General features: G+C 34.4%; 2 protein-coding genes, 2 long non-coding RNA genes and 1 pseudogene across 4 annotated transcripts; 1 reads left to right on the top strand and 4 right to left on the bottom strand.

Moving 5' to 3' along the window:
* Positions 1 to 1,917: 1,917 nt before the first annotated feature.
* Positions 1,918 to 15,095, bottom strand: LOC104737032 (sodium transporter HKT1-like). The gene is made up of 3 exons (XM_087481600.1): positions 13,967 to 15,095; positions 2,500 to 2,731; positions 1,918 to 2,427 (listed from the first exon to the last, which is right to left on the bottom strand). Exons 1-2 carry the CDS (start codon positions 15,067 to 15,069, stop codon positions 2,644 to 2,646), a joined length of 1,191 nt encoding a protein of 396 aa, XP_087337726.1. The 5' UTR covers positions 15,070 to 15,095; the 3' UTR covers positions 1,918 to 2,427; positions 2,500 to 2,643.
* On the bottom strand, positions 3,860 to 4,557 carry LOC147929803 (zinc finger BED domain-containing protein DAYSLEEPER-like; annotated as a pseudogene).
* Positions 15,096 to 16,936: 1,841 nt separating the features above from the next.
* On the bottom strand, positions 16,937 to 18,669 carry LOC104737030 (uncharacterized). Its single transcript, XM_010457127.3, has 3 exons — positions 18,297 to 18,669; positions 17,632 to 17,871; positions 16,937 to 17,290 (listed from the first exon to the last, which is right to left on the bottom strand). The coding sequence occupies exons 1-2, from the start codon at positions 18,506 to 18,508 to the stop codon at positions 17,667 to 17,669; spliced, it is 417 nt and encodes a 138-aa protein (XP_010455429.1). The 5' UTR covers positions 18,509 to 18,669; the 3' UTR covers positions 16,937 to 17,290; positions 17,632 to 17,666.
* A 3,064-nt stretch (positions 18,670 to 21,733) lies between these two features.
* On the bottom strand, positions 21,734 to 22,415 carry LOC147929802 (uncharacterized). Its single transcript, XR_015577520.1, has 2 exons — positions 22,228 to 22,415; positions 21,734 to 22,147 (listed from the first exon to the last, which is right to left on the bottom strand). It is a non-coding gene; the product is annotated as an uncharacterized LOC147929802 (long non-coding RNA).
* LOC147929801 (uncharacterized) lies at positions 21,790 to 22,552 on the top strand. The gene is made up of 2 exons (XR_015577521.1): positions 21,790 to 21,940; positions 22,062 to 22,552. It is a non-coding gene; the product is annotated as an uncharacterized LOC147929801 (long non-coding RNA).
* Positions 22,553 to 23,298: the final 746 nt, after the last annotated feature.

The raw sequence follows: 23,298 nt of genomic DNA, 5'->3' as shown, positions 1-23,298 counted from the left end.
GAGTTTGTTGCAAATTATAATAGTTAAAATTATAATTTGTTGCAAAGTTTAAAATTATAATATGTTTGAAAGAGGAACACAATACACAACAAAGTAATCAAACTACCAATGTAACCAAATACAAACATCTTCACAAATCACAAACCAAACTCATTACTAAAAACAAGTCTTAAATCTCCTGATGACTCCATGTGTTTTGAGAATCCTTTTCATCATCTTCTTATTTTATGCTACCTGTTAAAAATGTTAAAAATGTGAATTAGTTGCAATTTAGAGCTGTTGAAACAAAGTAAAGCTTACCAATTACGAGTATGAAACTTACCTTCATATTCTGCAAAACCTCTTAACCAGTTACGAGTACACAATAGAGCTTGAACATTCTTTGGAAGCAAACAGTTTCTGTACGGAGTTAACACTCTAGATCTGATGCTGAACGTCGACTCTGAGGCAACTGTGGTGATGGGTATACTTAGCAAATCACGTGCCATACATGCTAGATCACCAAGTCGATGTTGGTTGTCTTTCCAATAAGACAAAACATCCAAATTCGGAAAAGACTTCCTCTCTAATCTTGGCTCATCTAAATAGATATCCAAAAGTGTCTTTGTATTGTCCACCCCAACTCCAATGTTTCTTTGAAGCTCATAAAGATCCTGCAGAAAAATTCACATCGAAGTCATCATTATGATACAAATTCTTAGTATTGTAAAGAAAGTAGACTTACATTATCGAAGTCATCATCAAGTGGAGACTCAGAAACTAACTCATGTGGAGTTGGAGCTGCTGAAACACCTGAAGCATTTGCGATAGACTTAGCTTGATAATCCTTGTAGAGCCTAACCAAATTTGCTCTAAGCTCATCTTTTTTCAACTTAGAAGTTGTTGGATCCACTTTCTCATAAGCCATCTCAATCATTTGCAGTTTCATTCTTGGATCTAAAACAGACACCATGGACAAAATTATGCTGTAAGCTTTCCAATACTTCGAGAACATTTTTCTGCATATTCTGAGCTATCTTTTCAACACCTTCATCATCACAAGATGCAAATTTCCTCAACAATAGCTCAATTCTCCATACTTGTGTGAAATACACATTGGCAGTGGGATACTTCGATCCAGAAAAATGTGTAGTGATGACATTGAACGGTTTCAACAACTCACAGATTTTTTCTCCACGATTCCATTCATTTTCTGGGTAATGTCTTGTAATATGTGTCATACCATTGCAAGCTAACAAATGCTTTCCTAAACTTTAAAGCCCTTGCAAGCATCCCATATGTAGAGTTCCAACGATGAGGAACATCAAGTGACAGACCAACTCCACTTTTAATTCCAACTCTCTCTACACAAGCTGCAAAAGCTTCTTTCCTTGAAGGATATGCTTTAACATTTCTAACATTCTATCTAATATTGTGCAAGATGTCATACGCTAGATCTAAACCAGCTTTGACTATGAGATTTAACACATGACCACAACATCTCACATGCATAAAATCACCCATTAGTAAAAAAAACATGTATATCCACCAAAGAATTTGTGGCTGAGCCTAATTATTCGTGGCTATAAGTAAAAAAAGTCACGAATAGTCACCAAAAAAAATCGTAGATATAGCCTTGTAACTAAATTATTGTCGTGACTTTTCATGGCTATGAAGTCACGAATTTGTTACTCATGATTCGTGGCTAATCTTAGCTACGAAACTATCACTGTTACTTCGTAGCTTCCAGTAGCTACGAAGCAACCACAATTAATTTGTGACTAAGCCTAGCCACTAATTTTATGAACATTCATGTCGAAGTTAGTAGCTCCAAAACTACAAAAATAACCATCTAGTTTCGTGGGTGATTGTTTGCAAAAAAAAAAAGATTAATTTTTAAAATAAAAATCTGCAACGAAAAGCTAAATTCAGAAAACATGAAATCAAATAGCAATATTTTAACTAAGTAATCTTATCTTACATATTACCAAAAGAGCTTACTAAATAACTGTTCTTCTTGTCTTACATATTACCAAAAAGACTTACAAAATAAAAGTCTAACTGTTCGAAAGTTTAACATAAAAGCTATAAACATCATAGCCTGTAATTTAAATATCTAATGATGCACATCAGGCATCTAAGTTGTCTTGGTTTGAACCTGGAGTAGGTGCAGCAGTTGTAGAATCTGCATCAGAAGCAGAAGCAGAAGTTGTAGCAGGAGCAGCAGCAACAGAGGGTTGTCTAACTCCAAGAGACTACATGAACAGAATAAGAGCTTGTCGTGATGCAACCAGCTCGTCTATAACCATAAACATTGGTGTTGAGTCGCTTGAAGTTAGTCTCCAAAACAGAGATCAGCACTTCCGTGAAAATTCCATCTTTGCGTCAGTGTGTCCTCCGCACAAGATCAGTGAAGGCTGGTGCTTCATCCAAACCAGACTCAATCATCTATAAAACAAAGAGGAAACATTAGTACATATATTAAAGTAAATAATAACATACGAGAAGTATAACACTTACCATCTCATGCTCAATCTGCAAAAAACGTCGAGGACATACACAATGCTTGTGAACCCCTATGCCATCATGATTAGATAAGTGGTTTCTAGCATTCTTTCTCTTCTTCTTTTCTGGTTCTGTTTCCCAGTACTCCACTAGAGTGTCCTACTCAGCCTCGCCAATGTACATGGGTCTCTGATTTGCCCTCTTCTTTATGCTGATGCGCTTGTGTGTGGCTCCTGGTGTCATCCATCTACATTGCAGATCTTGCAATTAGAAGCACAAATAAAAAAAATCCACAAACTTGAGTAAAATTTAAACATAGAACAAAGCCAAGTTAAGAATCGACATCAACAAATCCTAACCCACATAAACATGTTCGTAATACATTGAAATGAGTAAAAGCTCAGAAACAATTACAAAATTAATTACACCCAATTAAAGCAAATACATAAGTAAAGTTATAATACAAAAATCGAACACTTGTTTATGTTTAAAATTCAAAATCAAACATATCTAAACATCATCTGAGTTGAAAACGTGATAAAATCAAAACTAAAACAACAATATGAACAAATCAAATCCTAGAAAAACCTAAACAGAAACAAAAATAAAAGATCTAAGCAGCCTTAGAGAAAGAGAGAACAAAAAGAGGCGTTAGGGTTTTTAATTTTAGCTTCTTTTTTCTAAGTGTGGTGGTGATATAAATGAAGAAGGAGAAAAAGTAGTATATTATAATACCCTTAAAATTACTATTTAGCCAAAATTTTCATTTAGCAGGAAAACTAAATTAATTGGTGGAGTTGTGAGAAATTAACTGCTGGGATGGTGGGACATTATTTGGGTTAGTCCACCCAAACCAAGTGAAATTTGTTTAAAAGAATTATTTAATTTTAATGAATTTTGATAAAAATTTCTGATTTATTAATATTAATTTCTATATGATTTAGTAACACTAATTTTCTGATATAATAAAATATAATACACATAATTTGATAGGATAGCCACAAAAGTACCAGAAAAAAATTAGTGGCAAGGCTTTAGTCACCATTTAGCTACCAAAGATTTTCGTGACTGTATAGCCATCACAGTTTTCGGGTGATTGGATGGACAGTTCAGTGAATGGGCCACAAAAAAATTTAGTGGTTAATAGGAGTCACGATTTAGCCACTAATACTATCGTGTCTATATAGTCACTCAATCATTCGTGACTATTTTGTGACAAATATTGTCACGTGCTATATTGGTGATTATTTCGTGGTTAAATGGTCACGAAATTGTTACTAATTAATTTAGTGATTAATTCGTGACAAATAAATTTTTAGTCACAATTGTTGGTGACAAAAACCTGGCTATACGTTTTTTTTTACTAGTGACCATCCTAAAAGAGGCCACTGCCACTAATCATCTGAAGTTGATCCTTAAGGATCTTTTGCATACTATCGTAGTATTGTTATTTGTTGCATTATCTAAGGCAATAGAAAATAGCTTCTTCTCAAGACCTCATTCTTTCAAACACTCCAATATCTTGATGGAAATTTCTTCGCGAGTGTGAGGAGACTTCAGTTCACAAATTGCCAAAATCAAACAGTTTAAGTTCCAATCATCATCGATGAAGTGAGCCGTCAAACATATGTAACTCATAACTGTGGCTCGAGCAGACCATAAATATGAAGTGAAACACACACGACCTCGATGTCTTGCAAGCATCTCTTTTACCTTAACCTTTTCAATCTCATATCTTCTGTAGACATCTGCTCCAGCTGTTTGTCTGCAAATCGGTTGGCATTCCGGATTAAATACTTGTCTATTGCTCTCACTTTTTCATATTCAACATAGCGAAACGGAAGATCATGATAGATTATGATCTAGCTGGTCATCTCTCGGTCTTTCTTCGGATCATATGGAGGCATGTCTTCCAATCTAGGCTTCTTTGGACACGTCAACAAATGGCGATGCAAACTCTTTGTTCCATGTGTTTTAGTATTAATCACCAACTTCATACCACAATGGATGCATTTTCCTCTATATTTTTTTATCTTCTTCTATCCCGACTGATACAAATTCCTTCCAATACATAGCAATGTCAAGTATCAAAAACTCAGGAAGCAAACATAGTAATACCCAGGAAAACCCAGGAAGCAAACATGATTCATACAACATAGAACAAGACCAACACCAACCAAATAAATTGAACTGAGGGATTAGAGAGAGACCTTTGAATCTATTGTTATGGTGGCGTGACGGTGGAGAAAAAGGGTTGTGTGGCGTGATGGTGGCGTGACGGTGGCATAATATTCGCCGGGACCAGAGAGCAAAAGACGACGGAGGTGGAGTTGTGACATTAACCCTAAAATCTCCTAACCACTATACATCGTCGTTTACATCATTTCGAGAAAAGTAAACGGGCTCCCCATTTAAAATTAAACAAGACCGTTAGTTAAAAGGATTAAAGGGGTGCACCCGATTAAAATTATTGGTTTCTTTAACGGATTCGGGTCTAAAAACGCTGTATATAGCCCTTTAAGACCTGCAGGCCTTAAGCCCATTTTAACATCACTAGGGATGGTTAGTGATCTTCTTGTTGTAACTAATGATGTAATCCTTAAATTAATAGTGGATGTTTGTGAGCTCGACTCACACGAGACGTACCAGTAATCATTCCATGAAGTCGTTAAGTCGTTGGTCTTGTTTAGGTTTATGTCGATTGATCCGTTGATGTAACACACGTTTTCCGGAAATGAATGAAATATTAAAATTTATGTTGAGAACTTAAGTGGGATCAGTTTAATTTTTGTTGGTTTATTAAGTTGGTCGATTTATTGATTAAACTAAAATAATGGTTTAGTCAGCTATGTTTCATCGAATTTGTGGCCTGCTTGACTTTGATTTTTCGGTTTAGATTCGGTTTTGGAAAGCACTAAGTAAGATTATAAAGGCTTGGACGCCTACCCTTCTCCATTTTAGGTTGGTGCTCTTCATTTTAGAGAGAGAGAGAGGGAGAGAGAGAAGCTTGTTGTTGTGTGAAGGTTGGTGTTGTGTGAAGAAGAAATATATCTTGATGAAACGATCCTAACAGAAAATCCATGATTCGAATGAAAAACCGCGATTGATTTTTATAAGCATATTTGGAGGAAGATAATCGAAGAAGAGGAGAAGCAGCATGTTTAGAAAGAATACAAAATTCGGCGGTGAGAAGCTCTGGTGCTAGTGGCAGATTTTTGAAGAGAATAACTGATTCTAGACTTGAAAATGTGTTCATGAATCTAGAAGTCGTTGAAGAAGAAGCTCATATTGAAAAAGAAGGAGATGCACCTATGGCAAGGTTTCTAGGAGGATTGGCCAGAAATATTCAAGATCAAATGGAGTTACAGACCTATGAGGACCTGGAAAAGATGTTGCACAAGGCAATTCTGATTGAGGAGCAGCTTAAAAGGAAGATCAATACTCGATAAGTCGCTAGTTCTAGTTCATAGTCGAGTTACTACAAGGAGAATGGAGAATGGAGAGGTTGAAATTGAGGAAGAGAAAGAATGTGATTCTACTTCATCTTTCGAAGAACATGATGTCTGTGCTACATAGGAAACATTGTTGGTTACACAAAGATATTTAGTGACGTAAGACAAGGTCCAAGAAGTAGAACAACGAGAAAACTTATTCCACACAAGGTGTTTGGTGAAAGATAAAGTGTGCATTCTTATTGATGAATGTGATTTTCACTTCAAAATCTTTTACCTCAAATGATCACACGACTACTACAAGTGCACAATTAATCGGTTGAAGTATTCAAGGATCGATCTACAGAGAGAGAGTTGTTGTTTAGAGATTCTAGTGGAAGAGATGTAAGACTATGACTCAAGAAAAAGGGGGTTTTGGTTGTCACTATCGTAAGTAAGCAAATAAACAAAAATGAAAGAAAATAAAATAAATGAGTCAAGCGTTGGGCATCAAGGGAATCACAGGGGATCAATGACCTATCTACCTAGGAAAGTTTAGGGTTAGTCTGTTTTATCGAAGACTATGACTACGAAACACGAAAGAACAATTAATTTATAGGTCATAAGCTAACCGTCTAAGATCCCTATAGACACTCAACTATCGCAGGCAACGACGCTTAGATTTAACATTTAAAATAGATTTGATTCTAATCTATGAAGCTCCTTTGGTAAGGTCAAGCACATATGGTCAAGTCTTGATTCTGAAAGTCACATATCCTTGGCTTCCCCCTTTATCTCCTCTTTGCAATGAAATAGGGCATAAGGCTTCTCTTTGTCCTACATCTCCTCAATCTGAGCTGAACTCTCCCTCTAGACCAGCAGAGAAATTTACCTCGTTTCAAGGTGAAAAAAAGCAGGGTTGGAAGGCTGTTCATGGTGGTAAGGCTTGTCTTAATTCAGGTGATTCAGTTGTTAAGCAAGCTTTTGTGGATCAGGTGGAAAAAGATACAACTACTTACTCTAAGGAATTCCAGATCCCTTCTTTAAAAGTGGACAAGTTCATTTCTGTTCACACTTCTGATTTGTCCAATTCTGCTACCGCTTCACTCATAGATGTTCCTCCACCTCCTGCTACCTCAAACCGTTTTGATATGCTCTCAATGGAGGAAAATGCTATTATTACAAATAAGGACTCTTCTTCTATGGTTCTCTACAGTTCTTCTTCTTCTACATTATCTTCCTCTAAAGGAAAGAAACCGAAGAGAAAGAGGTTTGATCTTCTATCACCTGCTCCAGGTGGCATTCTCTCGATACAAGGAGGGAAGCGTCACACTTAATAATATGTTTATATGTCGAACAGCTTTTTTTGGAATGTGCGAGGTCTTAATGAATCGTCAAAGCATCGACCTCTTTGCAAGTGGCTTTGTTGTCATAAAGTTACTTTTGGAGCCCTTTTGGAGTTGCATGTTAAAGAAGCTAATAAGAACCATGTTTTATTGTCTTTTGGTCCGGAGTGGACTGTTTTATCTAATTATCAGTTTTCAGACTTGGGGAGGATATGGATCATTTAAAAAGCACCTACTAGAGCTAGAGTTCTTTCTATGGACCTCCAGTCAGTTACTTGTGAAATTTTTTTGGAGGATGGGACTAATCTCATTTATACTGCGGTTTAAGCTTCAAATGATGATGAAGAAAGGAAAAAGTTGTGGTGTTCTCTTCGTAATACAGAGGCCAATTTTGGTTTATCATACAGGTCATGGATGATTAATGGAGATTTTAATGACATTCTCTATCCAGCTGAAACCTCAAATGCTAACATTGTTTGTTCTACAAGAGGAATCAGGATGTTTGGTGATTGCCTAGCTGATTTAGGTCTCTTTGATCTTCCGTTTAGTGGTCCTCAATTCACTTGGACAAATAAAAGATCAATAGATCTTACTGGGAAGAAATTGGATCGTTGCTTGGTGAATGGGCGTTGGCTGTCAATGTTCCCATTTAGTCATTGTACCTTTGAGACTCCAGAGTTTTCAGATCACTCACCTTGCTTTATTCAGCTTGTCACTACTCCTCCTTCTTATGGTACACGTCCTTTTAAGTTTTTTCCCTCTTAACAAAGCATCTAAAGTTTCTGAACTCTGTGTTTGAAGCTTGGGTTAAGGTTGGTGTTCCTATGTCTACCCTTAAAGACTTTTGTTTCAAGCTGAAAAAGTTGAAAGGTCCTATGAAATTTTTGATGAGGTTTAATTTTAGTGACTTAGTGAAGAGAGTAGTGGAGGCTCACTCTAAGCTTAATGCCCTTCAGCTGATAGCCTTGAATGATCCTTATACAGTCAATCTTCAGAATGAATTGTTAGCAAAAGACGTGTGGATGCATCTTAGTCTTGCTGAGGAATGTTTTTTCAAACAGAAATCTCGTCTCACATGGTTAGGTGAGGGTGATTTTAACACTTCTTTCTTCCATAAGGTCTCTATGGCTAGAAATGCGGGGAACGCCATAAAAATCTTGTTAAATCCGGATGGCTCTGCCACATCTTCTCTCAAGGAAGTTCATGAGCTAGTTATAGATCACTTTGCTGGAATTTTGTAGACAATTAAGGGTCGGTTTTGTCCTCATTTGCTTGTGTTTCTTGAATCTTTGCTCCAATCTACTTGTTTGAATGCTCAACAATCTTCTCTGTCCTCTCCTTTCTCAAATGAAGCAATCAAGACTTGCCTGTTCAAAATGCCTTTGAATAAAACTCCTGGACCAGATGGATTGCCTGCTGAGTTTTTTAAGTCGAGTTGGTATATTATTGGGCAGGATTTAACAATGGGAGTGCAACAATTTTTTCTGGATTCTTTTATCCCATCCGCCTTAAAATCGACAAGTCTTATCCTTATTCCGAAAATTCCAGGGACACTTGATGTTAGGGATTTTCGTCCTATCTCTTGTCTCAAGATGGCTTATAAGATCATATCTCGGCTTTTATTAGATAGGTTAAAGATTCATCTTCCTGATCTTATTCTTCCTAATCAAACCGCCTATATTACGGATAGACTACTATTGGAGAATGTGTTATTGGCCTCAGAAGTTATGCAAGGCTATCAACTTGCTTCAGGTAAAGAAAGAATCACGCTGAAAGTGGACATTTCTAAGGCCTTTGATTCGGTCAGATGGGACTTTCTTCTTAGCTCTCTTCATGCTTATAAGGTTCCTCAGGGTTTCATTAATTGGATTAGAGCATGTGCATGCTTCCCTTCATTCAGTATTAGTATTAATGGGGTTTATTCAGGCTTTTTTAAAGGAAGGACATGTTTGCGCCAAGGAGATCCGTTATTCCCCATTCAGTTTGTTATGATAATGAATGTGTTATCTCTCATGTTGAACAAAGCAGCAGAAGAAGGTTCTTTCAATTACCATCCTGGTTGTGAGGATCTTAAGCTTACACATCTTTGTTTTGCGGATGATTTATTAATCTTCTTAGAGGGCTCTGAGCACTCTTTGAGAGGAGTTATGTCAGTCCTCTCAGAATTTGAGGAAATGTCTAGACTGGGAATGAATATTGAGAAGACCTCCATGTTTTGTTCCGGTTTAAGTGAGAGTAGTTTGGAAAGGCTACATTTACTTTGCAATCTGAAGCACGTCTCACTTCCAGTCAGGTACTTGGGCCTTCCTTTATGTTCGAGGAAACTTTCGGTAAGAGATTGTGACCCCTTTCTGTCTCAAATAAGAAAGAAATTAAACTCATGGACTCATAAGTTTCTGAGTTTGGCAGGAAGGTTAACACTTATCTCTACTGTTATTTCGAGCATTATTGATTTTTGGACTAGTGCTTTCTTCCTTCCAAAGCAAGTTATTAAGAGGATCAATAGCCTCAACAGCTCTTTTCTATGGCGAGGCAAGATTGATGTTCCCTAAGTTAGAGGGTGGAACCAAGGAACATTAGTAGTTGGAATGAGATTTGTGCCTTGAAACTTATATGGATGTTGTTCTTTAGAGATGGTTCTTTGTGGGTGGCATGGATTAGAAGTAAGTATTTTTCTAAATCTCCTTTGTGGGCGCTCAATGAGAAAAATGTTACTTACTCTTGGAATTTTAGAAAATTACTTAAGCTCTGTCCCAAAGCTCTTAATTATTTAAGCATCAATATCGGCAATGGTGATTCTACCTTCTTTTGGTGGTATCCATGGACTCCTTTTGGTTCTCTCTACCATTTTCTAGGATCAGATGGTCCTAGTCTTTTAGGGATCCCTCTGCTTTCAACTGTGGCTGAATTGAGAATTGAAGATGGTTGGTCTCTCCCTACTGCTAGATTAGAGAGACAATTTCTTCTCCACTCTTTCATCTATACCATTACCATGTCTACTTCAAATGATACTCCGGTTTGGGCTGTTGATGGTATAACTCACAGGTATTACTCTTCAAAAGTTGTCTGGTATGCTGTTAGGATTTCAAAATCTGTTAAATCTTGGGCTCCGCTTGTTTGGCACAAAGTTGCCATCCCAAGACATGCTATAACCACTTGGTTGTTTATTCTCAATCGTAATCCTACTCTTGATCGTTTGTCTACTTGGGGTTATGATGTTGAGTTAGACTGTCTCCTTTGTGGGTTAGGCCATGAATCATGAAATCATCTGTTTTCTAACTGTGCATTCTCTGCTAAGGATTGGCATTTGATAACGAATAAGCTTCAGATTTCTACTTCTCTGATTTTATGGGATCAGATCCTCCTTTGGCTGCCAAGGTCTTCAGTTTCCAAGCATAAAAAACTTCCTCTCCTTCAAGGATGGCAGGGTGCGATCTATGAACTATGGTGAGAGAGAAATCGACGGTTTCATGATAGTATCTCGCTATCTCCGGTTGCACTTACAAAGATCATTCTTTCTACTATGAGGATAAGTGTAAAGCAATGACTCACAAAATTGCCACTAGTAGTCACAACATTATTTTTGTGGCTAATTAGCCACATCATTGCCACTAGCCGGCTACAAATTGCTTCGTTCCGAGATTGTGTCTATTTCGTGGCTAAATTATTGTAGGCAGAAATATTTTGAAGCTTCAATATGGCTTTAAAAGTTTTTCTTGTAGTGGAAGTTTGTTTCTTTTGTCAGATTATTTTTTGCAGTTTAAAACAAATAAAGTTGAATACTTTCCGAAGAGGTATTCTTGATCAGGGAAGGTGTCTTTGTTTATGTTAATGGCGGCAACAAGTTTGTAGCTTTTTATTGTATTCCACTATTTTAACTTAAAAAAGGTTGAAACTTTCCGCCGAGTTTTAGCCGCCGGATAATTTTGTACTAATTACTACAAGTTTGGACAGCTTGGACAACTTCCACACTTTGACAGCTTTCTCGGCTTGGTTGGATACCAGAGATCATACTGTACCATGTTGTCTGTGGAGACTCGTGGCCCAGGCCACCCTCTATGCAATCTGGATGGAGCGTAACAGTCGCTACCACAAAAAATATCCACAAACGCTCTGGTACTCTTCAAATCTCTCGACCGTCAGATCAGGATGCGATCTTGGCAAAACAACATCGCAGGAATTTCAAAAATCTTTTGCAAACCTGGCTCAAATATGACTAGTTGATCTACTCATTGTCCGTTAATGCCAGACCCTCTCTTGTTTTCATTTTTTTTTTTTTTTTTTTGCGAAGAGATAGCCTCAAGTTTCTAAGTTAATGTAATTTATTGCAAACGTTTCATTTTAATGAAATTCACAAGTTTAAAAAGTTTCACAGCTTTTTATTGTATTCCATTATTTTAGCTTAATAAAGGTTGAAACTTTCCGGCGAGTTTTAGGCGCCAATTAATTTTCTACTAATTACTACAAGTTTTGTTTGTCTCCTCTTATCAAATTTCAAGTTATTGAGGTTTTTTTTTTTTTTGTTTTTTTTTGTTTTTGTAGATTATAAAACTTGGCCAATGTTAAAACTTCTAAATAGCGTAAATAAATCAATTTGGTCCTGAGTTACGATATGTTTTTGTTCAAATAAGCTTGGTTTAATTCCGGTTAAGCTTTGGTTAACACTCTGTCTCCTCCTGTGGCATAAATGTAATTTCACTATGAATGGAAAAAAGAGACGTCGTTAGTTTTTTTAGCAGACACGGCTCTGGCTGTTATGGAATCTCCCGGCTATATCCTTGTAACGCCGTTAAAGTCTCCATATATAAGAGACCAGTGTACGTTGTAGCTCCTTTTTAGCTCATGAGAAAAAGCATTGTAAAATCTCTCAGGGTTTTAGAATTCTCTGTGCACACAAGGTGTTCGACGAATTGACTGTGAGGCAGAAACTAAGAAAAGACTTATATCAACATGTCTTTTAAGATGTTTGAAGAAAAAAAGCTTAATGGAAGATCAGAATCCATGCTCATCTTGGTATTCATGGTTTGAAGGAAGTATTAAAGATTGAGGAAGAGGATTGAAACAAGTATGTTAAAATAGCTGAAGATGAGAAACTTTTTGCCAAGTTGAGTCCAGGTCGTGAAGAGAATAACAAACAGAGGCAAGGAGCATGATCATCCTCAGCGTTGGAGATAAAGCTTTGCGAAAGATTATGAAGGAAGAAACAGCTTCTGGTATGTTAAAAGTTCTATATGACTAGTTCTTTAACAAGGAGGTTTTACTTGAGACAGAAGTTGCATAGCTTGAGGATGAATGAAACCAAGTCTGTTGTAGAAAACGTTGATGAGTTTCAGAGGTTGATTGATGAATTACGTAATGCTAAAGTAGAGATGTCTGATGAAGACCATGCTATATTTTTGTTGATATCTTTGCCATAGCAATTTGATGCGGTTAGAGATATGTTTACGTATGATAGAACGAACTTAACGTTAGAGGAAGTCATTGATGCTGCACTGTCCAAAGAGATGGAGCCAGGTGGAAGGTGTATAAAAACAAGTTAAGAGAGAGTTCAAGAATAAGGACTGAAGTTAGAAAAGTTTGATGGGAGTGGTGATTACATTTTATGGAAGACAAGGATCCTTGCTCATTTAGAGATTCTTGAATTGATGTAAGCTTTAAAAGATTGAGGCGCGTGGAAACAAATATGTTGGAAAGATGAAGGTAAGAACCATTGTGTAGCTTTGATTCTAGATCTAGAAGAGAAGAAGAGAAAGTCAAGGAGCATGATAGTTGAGAGCTTAGAAAATCAGGGATGAACCAAAGCTAGAACAAGTCTTACACACTTGATGAAGTGATTTGTGCTGTACTGACTAAAGAGTTGGACCTTGGTTCCGTTTACAAAGATGTAAATTAAAAGCTCTGCAGAGAGTCTTCTCACAAGCAAAAACATAATAATTGGTGGCTCTACTTGTTTGTTTCGCAGAAGAAACACATGAAAACAAACAGCTTACGATAGAAATATTTGCTTTTATAGAAAAGTTAGGTAACTGATTCACTAATTTTCGAAACTATATGTGACAATATGCGGAGGAAATGGTTAAAATCAACCCCAACTATTTGCTAAACGCTTTTTTATACTTAAATTTCAACATCCAGCAAATAACAACATGAACTGTATTAAAATTCAAATTTGCTATTTAAACTATATAAAATATTGTTAATTTCAACCTCTGCTCGAACAGTGTTAAATCAGAGTTTAATGATGTTAAGTCATTAAACTCTTAGTTTTGGTCAATCCCAGTGTCATATGGATGTTACAGATCGTTTGACTCAACATCGTTAAACTCGAATAGAAGTTGAAATTGACAACACTTTATATAGTTTAGGTAGCAAATTTGAATTTTAATATAGTTCATATTGTTATTTACAGGGTATTAAAGTTTAGGTATAAAAAAGCGTTTGGCAAATATGTTTGGTTTTTTCTGTAGTGAAAAGTCTAGCCAACTTTCATGTGGTGACCTTTTCTTATTGTATTCGATCGTCTAAAAAAGGACTATCTCAACTGTTTTAGTTTAATTTATTGTTAAAAAACACAAGATACAGCACGTACTATATAATTAAGTGTATAAGAAACTTCACCTGTGTGTATGTCGACATTATGCACATAATTTGAGTCCATATATGCATAAATATATCAGGAAAGGATTTAAAGCAACTGCAACTCACATCATTAGGGTGAAGAGTATGAGGATAGCTGGGGAAAGTGTATAGAGGTCAACAATAGTCTCCCCGGTATGTCTTGAATTGACCACTTGAAATAGTGATCCAACCAACTTCTCGTACGAACTCATTCCTTCAAGAGACTCGGAGCTCCACTCAAAGGTGCAAAAGAGAAGAAGCTGTATCATTAGAAACCCTAACACCGTCAATCCAAGAAGGACACATAGACGAACGGAGAGTAGATGAGAGTATCCCATCTTTTTGTGGTTCTTGAGAATGTAACTAAACTCGTCGCGCTTTGTGATCTTATAAAGTCCCCAAATGAGGAAAACCAAGAAGCAAGGGAACAAAGTGTTTCCCATCAGTACTTGAGGGATTAAGAGCCAGATGAGACCAGAGTTCTTGCGAAAGATGATCATGTTCTCATTAGTGGGGACAAATCCACAGTTAGCAAACGTGGAGACAGTTGTGAAGACGGAGAAGGTGAGAGGTGAGATTTTTTTGGAACTAAGGACATCTCTCGCCGATTTAACAAATTTTACGTACACAAGAAGCAACACAGAGCCAGCTAGGTTTGATACAAGATGATAACTAAGAACCACCGAGTACAAGCACTTAGATGCCCTTTCATCGATCTTTTTAAGACCCTCGCAATTATCTACTACAGTCTCAAGGTCACTACGGCCATCCTCTATCGGACGGTCCAAATGAAAAGACCCCATAAGATGTCTAATCTTGTTATGAGGGAAGACGAAGTTGGTGAAATGGGAAAAGTAGAGGCTTAGAAAAGAGGTGAAGATTTCGCCTCCGAGCAACATGAGGATAGTGAGGAAGATAAGTTGAGTGTTGGAGAAGACTTCCATGTCAACGGTGGACAGGGAAGAAACTGTGATGGCAGAGACAGAAGTGAAGAAGAGGTCCAAGTCATGAGGACGTGAAGTGGTTCTTGGCTTTGTGATTTTGAGTGCCAAGAACCCTAAAAAGGAGAAGAATGAGAAGTAGATGAAGTAGAGAAAAAATAGGGAATTAGATTTAGTAAGCTGCGAACGGAGTTTAGATAGTTTTGCAGCAACTCTCTCCATTTTTAGTTCTTGAGTCTGTCTATGCATTATTATTGGCCATATAAGGTGAGTTTATATATTACAGATTACACGTACATGAACATTTTCAGCCACATATTATATGGTGACTATTACTGATATGATACCAATATATAAAATTTTCCACTTCACGTCGTTATTTTCCAGAGATTTTCTCTTTCCAGTTTCGAAGGAATACGATATAGAATTCTATACGAAATGAGAAAAAAAAAAAGAAGAAGCAAATATTGAAATGCGTAATTTAATTGACGTGGCAAAATTCTCTTCCTTAATTGGAATGAAACGAATTGTTCTTTATTATTTGTTTGCTCCAAAATCATCCAATTCCATGCATGATACTTTAGCCTATGTAGAGATCAATTCATCCAATTCTTGAGAATAGAATTGTTGGAATTAGGAATAATTGATCGAAGGAAAGAATGCTTATATATAGTATATATATCAGTAGTTCAGTACTATAGCAAAAAGACTTTAACAATGGATGAAGTGATTCAAAGGAACTATAGTAATTATAAGTAGAAGGAATAAGGTACTAGATGGAAATTAAAGAGTCAACATAATATGTTACATTTGCTCGTAGATTGAAGAGAGAATTCGAGCAAAAAATATCAAAGTCAAAATCAAAGTCTAAAAGGCAAATTTGGAAAACACGAGTTTAGAATTTCCCAGCATTTTACTTAGATAAGCAATCTTGTATAACTGTTGAAAATTTTAAAATGTTTTCTTGAGAGAGTTATACGCACGAGGAGTAAACTGTTGTATGATAAGGGGACCATTGGTAAAATGTAGGAAGTGATACAATATAATATTTAAATGGTGAATGTATCAATCACTTGCTAGGTGGCCAACTTAAAAATGAATGAAATTCGAACCTTTGATGCAGATGTTGACAATTGAGGCCAAACATAATATGTTCATGCTTAAATGCGTTTAGCACTAGAAAATCATTTCCTTTATATATAAAATGTTATCTTCTGCTAGGTGTAAATGTTTTTATATATACGAAAAAATTTAGGAGATCTTCTTAAGCTTAGAGATAAAATTATTCGGAGCCACAAAATGTTTGTTGAATAACCTTTTCGAAGAAAGGTACCATTTTTTAAGTGACCTCTCTTTTTGCGTCTTTGGATTCGTCTAGCTGTCTTAATATCAGATTTAACGATGAGAACATTTCACTATTTCAGTAAGCCAGACCGTGTAAACGTGTACGGTGTACTTATCAATAGTACTAGTTATAGTGTCTGTCCGACCTACGGTCACTTTCGAGAATTTACTACTACGGTCACTTTCGAGAATTTACAATATTTGAAACCTGGGTTGTTTATTGTGAAGAAAAAAAAAGTACACATGTATGTTCCATATACTTTCGTATTTATTGTACGGTTCCGTCTCCAGTCGAACTCGTGGCTCATCCCGAGAGATCTTATATACCTAAAACAAGATAAAGGGAGATGTCTGAGCAAAATCTAATACTACACACTTGATCTAGAATAATCAAATCACTTTCTAAGTACTACGTGTGATTAATTACATGTATACTCTTATCGATTAAATTACATTCATCAAATGTATAGGTAACCACACAACATATATAACACAATCACATTCATCATAGCAACCAACAAACACTCTTCGCATAACAAGATGGATGGCTCATAAGTCCCTAGAATGTCACTATTCAATAGTAAGGCAAAACAAGTTCATGGGAGAGGACATATGATACATCACCAAGTGCTTTTCGAACCACGGATTGATTCACGCAAGTTTTCAGTGTTTTTCCTTGATTGAGAGTTTGAGACTTTCTAAATATCTTTTTTTGATCAAACATATTGTATTCCATTCATTCACTCCTAAAGGAGGTAAAGTTTACAAGATCTTGAACCAAGAAGTAAAGTTATTTTATATAATCCCCAAGTGAAATATTACGATCAACGTGTCTTTTTTATCTCCTTTAATTAGGGCGTCTTCTCGCAAATAATATTATTTAAAACAAACTTAAGGCAAGCAATATCATATCGCGAAGACGTGAACGTGTCTCTAACACCATGAGGTTAAAGATAAATGCGTAATTTGTTCTCTGTCTTTTCCCACTAACTTTGGAGATTAGTGGTCAATCACAAATCGGATGCTACATTCTTCAACCACTTCTTGTTCTCTTCTTTCAAAACCCACATTATCGATCCATGGATATTACGTGAATACCACTTTTATTATCTACTCAGCTTTGAACCTTTTAACAAAAAAGAAAAAAAAAATTCTCAAGTAAACTTTCAACAATACGAACTATTTGTTTATATTGCACTTCGAATGACATTGATACATATGACTCCAGTTTCCACTAAAGCTAACACTACAGGAAAATTGCAAACCAAAATATCGGTTCAATTTCATCAGGAAGCATAAGCAGATGGACGCTAGACTAGGCAAAATTTTTCTTTAGATATCGAAGCAAACAGATCCCAAAAACGCAGAGAGTGATATATGTATATATATATATATATATATATATATATATGACAGATAAAACTAAGTATCCATCAACATAGAAGGATTGTCAAAGTCTTATCTTACACACGAATATGCAGAGCAGAGACTGAGACCCATTCTCACTCGAATTGGTAATGTTTGTCAACAGCAACAGAGACATCCCAAGTGCAACTCATTCCTTTAGGGAAAACAACAAAGTCACCTGCTTCAATCTCTACACCTTCTTCAGATCCATCAGGATACACTTTCACTTTCCCCTCTAGCAGATAACAAGTCTCCTTTGAACTATATGTCCATGGGAACTTGCTTGGAGGACAACCCCACCTATGCAATGAAAAAATCCAACACTGAGAAACTGTGTATCTTTCTGGCTTCTACATATGGCAATATCACCATTTCCACAACAACAAAGAAAAAGCTAGAAACTTTCTTATCCGGGCAAGAAAAAAGTTTACAACTTTCAAGATCAGAGGTTACATATGACATGATCATGGAGACTGAATTCAACAAAAACAAAAAAAAGAGAGAGGCTTTCTTATACGGGCAACAAAAAAGACTAATCCTTTCAATATCAGACTGATCAGTTGACGTAAAAGATTGTCTAATACACCCACAAAAATTGAAACCAGGACTTGTTTTGAAGCACCAAAAAACAAAGCTAAAGGCTTTCTTCTTTGGTCAAGTAAAAAAGACTAAAGCTTTCTTATTTACTAGCAAAAACAGAGGAATACATAAATCAACTGATGTACTTGGGCCAATTACGAACACCGAGTTGGGTGAGTTTGGACTCAGGTGGATTCTTCTCAATGGTGATGCCCAATTTCTCAGTAGCCATAGACTCGGCTCTAATCCCAGCCATGGATGGTGATCTTCTTGAGTCGTAGAACTTGTTTGATGTTCTTGTGAGGATAAGCCGATTTGGGTTGATGCTTGTTAAATTCACAAGACCAATGCAACCCATTTTGATATCTTAATAACTTACTATTAATTAATTTGTTCTCTCTGGTTACAACTAACTAACTACAACAGAAGCTCTATTTTGATTTTTATTTTGTGGATCAGTAATATGGTAATAACATATGATCCATTCATATCTTATCTCTTCCCCTCGTTATATATATTTTTTTATTTTGTTTTTTTTCTTTTCTTTTTATAATATATTCAGAGATTGAAAGCTAAAGGAAAAACAAAAGATTTAAAAATAAGAAAAATTATAAAATTTATATAAGGAAATATATATATATATATATATATCTTATATAATATGAGAAGGTTTTTCTCTGTTTTTTGCTAAGGAGATGACACTTGGCATGTTATTTCTCTAACACCTGTATTTATTTTATTGTTTGGACCTAATTAATTAAATTCATTTGTACTTTGGACATAAATAATTAGAGGCCCATAAAACAAACAAAAAAACTCTTCATATTTCATCATAGGAAAAAACTAATTATAGTTTATTTTGAAATTTTAGAATTTTGAAACTACAGGTTTCAATCTTATGTATGATTCAGGGCAAAAACGGATTCTAAGTTATGTATAAAATTTATTTCTGGGTTTCAATCTTATAAATGATTCATGGACAAGAAATGATTCTAGATTATGTTAGAATGAGGGGTATTTATGTGTTCTCAAAATTCTCTTATAAATTCATAAATTTTTGGATTATCATATACGCTTAGTTTATGGCCTTTAATCTTATATAATCTAATGGTGGGATGTTTTCCGTAAGTAATTTGAGAAATACTTACTCATTTATTTCCCATTAGACCTTACCAATTTGTTTTCCATAAAAGTAGAATCATTCCGTTTTCCATGAAATTAGAATTCAATCTCTAATTACTCTCCTTTTAAAACAATTTTCAGTTATTATTATTTAATTTCAGTCATTAGGTTCAGATAAAGAATTATATTATTTTTATATATCTTTCCAAATTTCAATAGGTATCTTGAATAATTTTTAAATTATTTTTGCAGGTTAGCATGTTTATTGTTCACTTTAATACTACATAGAAAAAAATTATGCGAGACAAATTTATTTATTCATTAGAGTGTTTATGTTGTCTTTCCTACTCTCCATGAGCTCTGGTCCAGGAATTATGGATGTCATACAATTTATGTATGTCCTTTCTTATATTTTAGAATTTCAATTTTTTCTTTTTTTTTGGACATTCATGTGGTAAAGCAGGATAAAACTTCTTCTTATTGGACGATGCATATTAGTTTCTCCATTGTAAATTTAATTTCTTAGTAGTCTTCATCTTTAAGCAAAAAAAAATGTATTTAAAACTATTATAAAAAAGGAAAATTGTATGTTTACTGTCATTAAAAATCATGTTGTTAAGCTTGTGATTTCTTTTTATATCATAGTATGATATGAGTTGCATTTTTCTATACTATATATGATTAATTTGACTTCTATAGTTTTGAGTAATATATGTTAATTGTATATTGATATCATATATTTTTAAGAATCTTAGTATCAAATAGCTTTAGAATTAACCATCTTAGAAATAAAAGAACAAAAAATTTCTATAATTTTCCACTTTCACATATAATAGTTTACTTTCTAAGAAATATTATTATTATGACATTTGACATTATAATATCTTACGGTTTGTCTTCTAAGTAGATACGACAAATATGATTATTCATTTTATTCAATTGCATATATGATGATGATGAAACAAAACCATTGCATGTTTATACTCATACAAAAATTAGTGTAAGTTTTAAACCATCATAGAGTCTCTAATAATTAAAATAAATGAAAAAAGAATAATATTATTATAATTGAAAAAGGGAAAATCGGTTCTCAAGGTTTAACATATAATTTAGCATTGTGAAACTTTCACAAACTATATTAATATATATAATTTTATTATTGATAATACATATATGATATGAAAAATAACTACTTAATAAAATTAAATATAATTAATAAGCATATTAATATGTTTTAATAACAGCATAAGTATTCAAATAAAATTATATTACAAATATTAAGTTACATTAAAAATAAAAATATTATATTGACGAGAAAATCACCAAAAGACGTACAATATTAGAAAAATGTTCTCAAATTTCTCTACATCTAAAAATAATTTTATATGATGAGAAAATTAATGAGTCTCTCACGAATGTACATGCTCTAATATGTATTAAAAATCTAAAGGAAGAAAAAACTACACACTCTACTATACAATCAAAATTTTGTTCATGTGTTGAAATAGTCTAACACTATATATAAAAGGAAAACTCAAGTAACACCAAACAAATCCATCCAGAAAAACTAAAATGACCAGTATATTTTTAAAATCACAATAATAACCATTTCTGAATAAACAAATAAAAATAATAATTTCCAAATTACTAAAGTTGAACAACATTGTACGCTAAATCCGTGCGTAGCACGGGATGACTTCTAGTATATATATATTATAAACTTTGTTTTAGATCATTTAAAGCATCAATTTTCGTTGACTAATTTTTTTAAATATTAATTTTCCTCGACCAAGTTAAAAAATACATGACTTTAAATATGATAATTGAGCAACTAACAGACGTTTATATGCTGTTAACCACTATTTATTAGTACCAAAACAATGTTGTTTTAATGAAATTTTTAATTCAAAAAATATCATTTTAAATAATAAATTTTTAAATGTAAGTCATTTAAAGCATGAATTCAACTGTCTGTTAACATAATTTTCATTAGCTAATTAATATATTAATGGTTAAGAACTCAACTCTCTCTTATTATTATTACTAAAGTCGAGAGATATTTATATATATGAATTATAATGAATTTTCTTCCTATATAAGATATCATATACAAATTACTCAATCTTTATTTAGAGACAATTTCATTCAAATAAAAATTAGTGTGGTTTCTAAATTAAACTTCATTGCTTTGTGTTCAATCATATTTTTCCTCCAAAAATTCTTAATTTGGCTACAAACTTATTGGAGAAGGACTAAGCACCCTTCAAATAACCCGAGTTAAACCAAAATGTATCAAAATAAACCCTAAAACCTGAGAAATGGTTCCACGCCCCAATAATCCGTAAAACCTGGGTCATGGATTTGTCTAATTCTATAGTTATTGAGTGGTTACGAACTTCGATTACACCTCGAATTTTTCGGCAGTTTTGTTTACTACAGATGCACATGATTTGTGGACAAATTTGAAGGAAAATATTTTGCGTTGCATATAAAGTACGTGTTCATCATCTAAGAAGAAATCAAACACACATTGTGGCAAGTATGGACTTGAGAATATATATTGTTGGCATCTTCACGGTCATCCCAAGGAGTATACTGGGAGAAATGCAGAGGCTCTTCACGCGGTGGTCGGACTCGTCGGAGTACAACAAACACTTCAACGGTTTGTGTACGTTCTTCACGTCCCCTACCTCAATTTTTCTTTAGTTCCATCGTCATCCAATTTTTTTTTAAAGCATATGAAGAATTGTACTGCCATTTTTATAAGCATATGAAGAATTATATTACAGGACCTTTTTCGAAGACTCAGATCGGAAGTGGTGAGGTCGAATCTGATACAATTGATATGAGAAGGTTTGAAGAGGATTAATTAGACCTGTTGGTGGAAGGTGGTTAGAGCTCCCCACCATAGACGTGGACCATTGGGTATCCATATTGAAGGGAGAGAAATATTACCTGCCACTCATGAAAGAAACTCCAAGTAAAAGAGGGCTTGAGTCATTCGTCTGGCTGGTGTAGGGTCCTAAGGTCCTTACAACGGTGATATAACTGTCCTTCAGTGTGTGTGATTGCTATCATTTTGGTGTGTGATTGATATCATCTTATCTACACCTCAAGTGTGTGATTGCTATCATCTTACAGTTAGTTTTAATACACTCTCAACGATGTGCTTATATACTCGCTCAAGAGCTCCAACTAAACATGAGTGAAAATGGGTTTGGACTGATATATATTAAAATAGAGTATCAGTTTGGGTTGAATAAACTACTCGTGTCTTTTATATATATATATACATAGTTTAAGTATAGGACTCATACACATTTTGAGAATTTTATCATCTATTTACTTTACATATTTTAAAAAGTTGATAAACGATATAATCTTACAAATTTTTAATAATAATTCAGAAAAATGTATGTTTTTTTATTTAGAAAATTGTATGTTGGATTTTTGTATTTGTTTTAATATGTTTTGTTTAACATTTAGATTCTATAATTTTAGGTGGATTGTATTTTTTTGTGTTTGGTACCAGATAGGGTTGGCGTAATTCATGCATGCACTAACCTCTCTTAACTCATTTGATATCAAACTAAAATATTTTGTGTATTTTAGTAGACCATTCTGTAAAAAAATATCTAATCATATTTATGTAAACACTAATTACCCGCTCCATAATTTGATCCCCAACATTTTTTTAGCAAGTTAAAAGCATATAATATAAATTATGGAAACTAATTTCTTTTAGAATTATTTTAAGTATATATGTTTTCTAGATGTTAAAATACAAATAATAAATCTTACACCCAAAAAGTTACTTTGTACATCCAAATTAATAATAGGGAGATAACTTTTTTTATATCAAAATCTGATAACGGCAACATCAAATTTCACATAATTTTTCATGTGTTAAAGTGGAATCTCAATAAATTTCTCGTCCTTCGACATCGGTCACAAAAATCAGTACTAGCAACAACAAAATATATGGACGACATTTATCACGAGGAACAGAATTAGCTCCACAAACTT

The sequence above is a fragment of the Camelina sativa genome, chromosome 13, assembly GCF_030686135.1.
Source record: "Camelina sativa cultivar CO46 ecotype springtype chromosome 13, ASM3068613v1".
In the NCBI taxonomy this organism is placed as follows: Eukaryota; Viridiplantae; Streptophyta; class Magnoliopsida; order Brassicales; family Brassicaceae; genus Camelina; species Camelina sativa.
The sequence above is the reverse complement of the archived record's forward strand: the minus strand, read 5'-3'. Positions and strand labels throughout refer to the sequence as shown.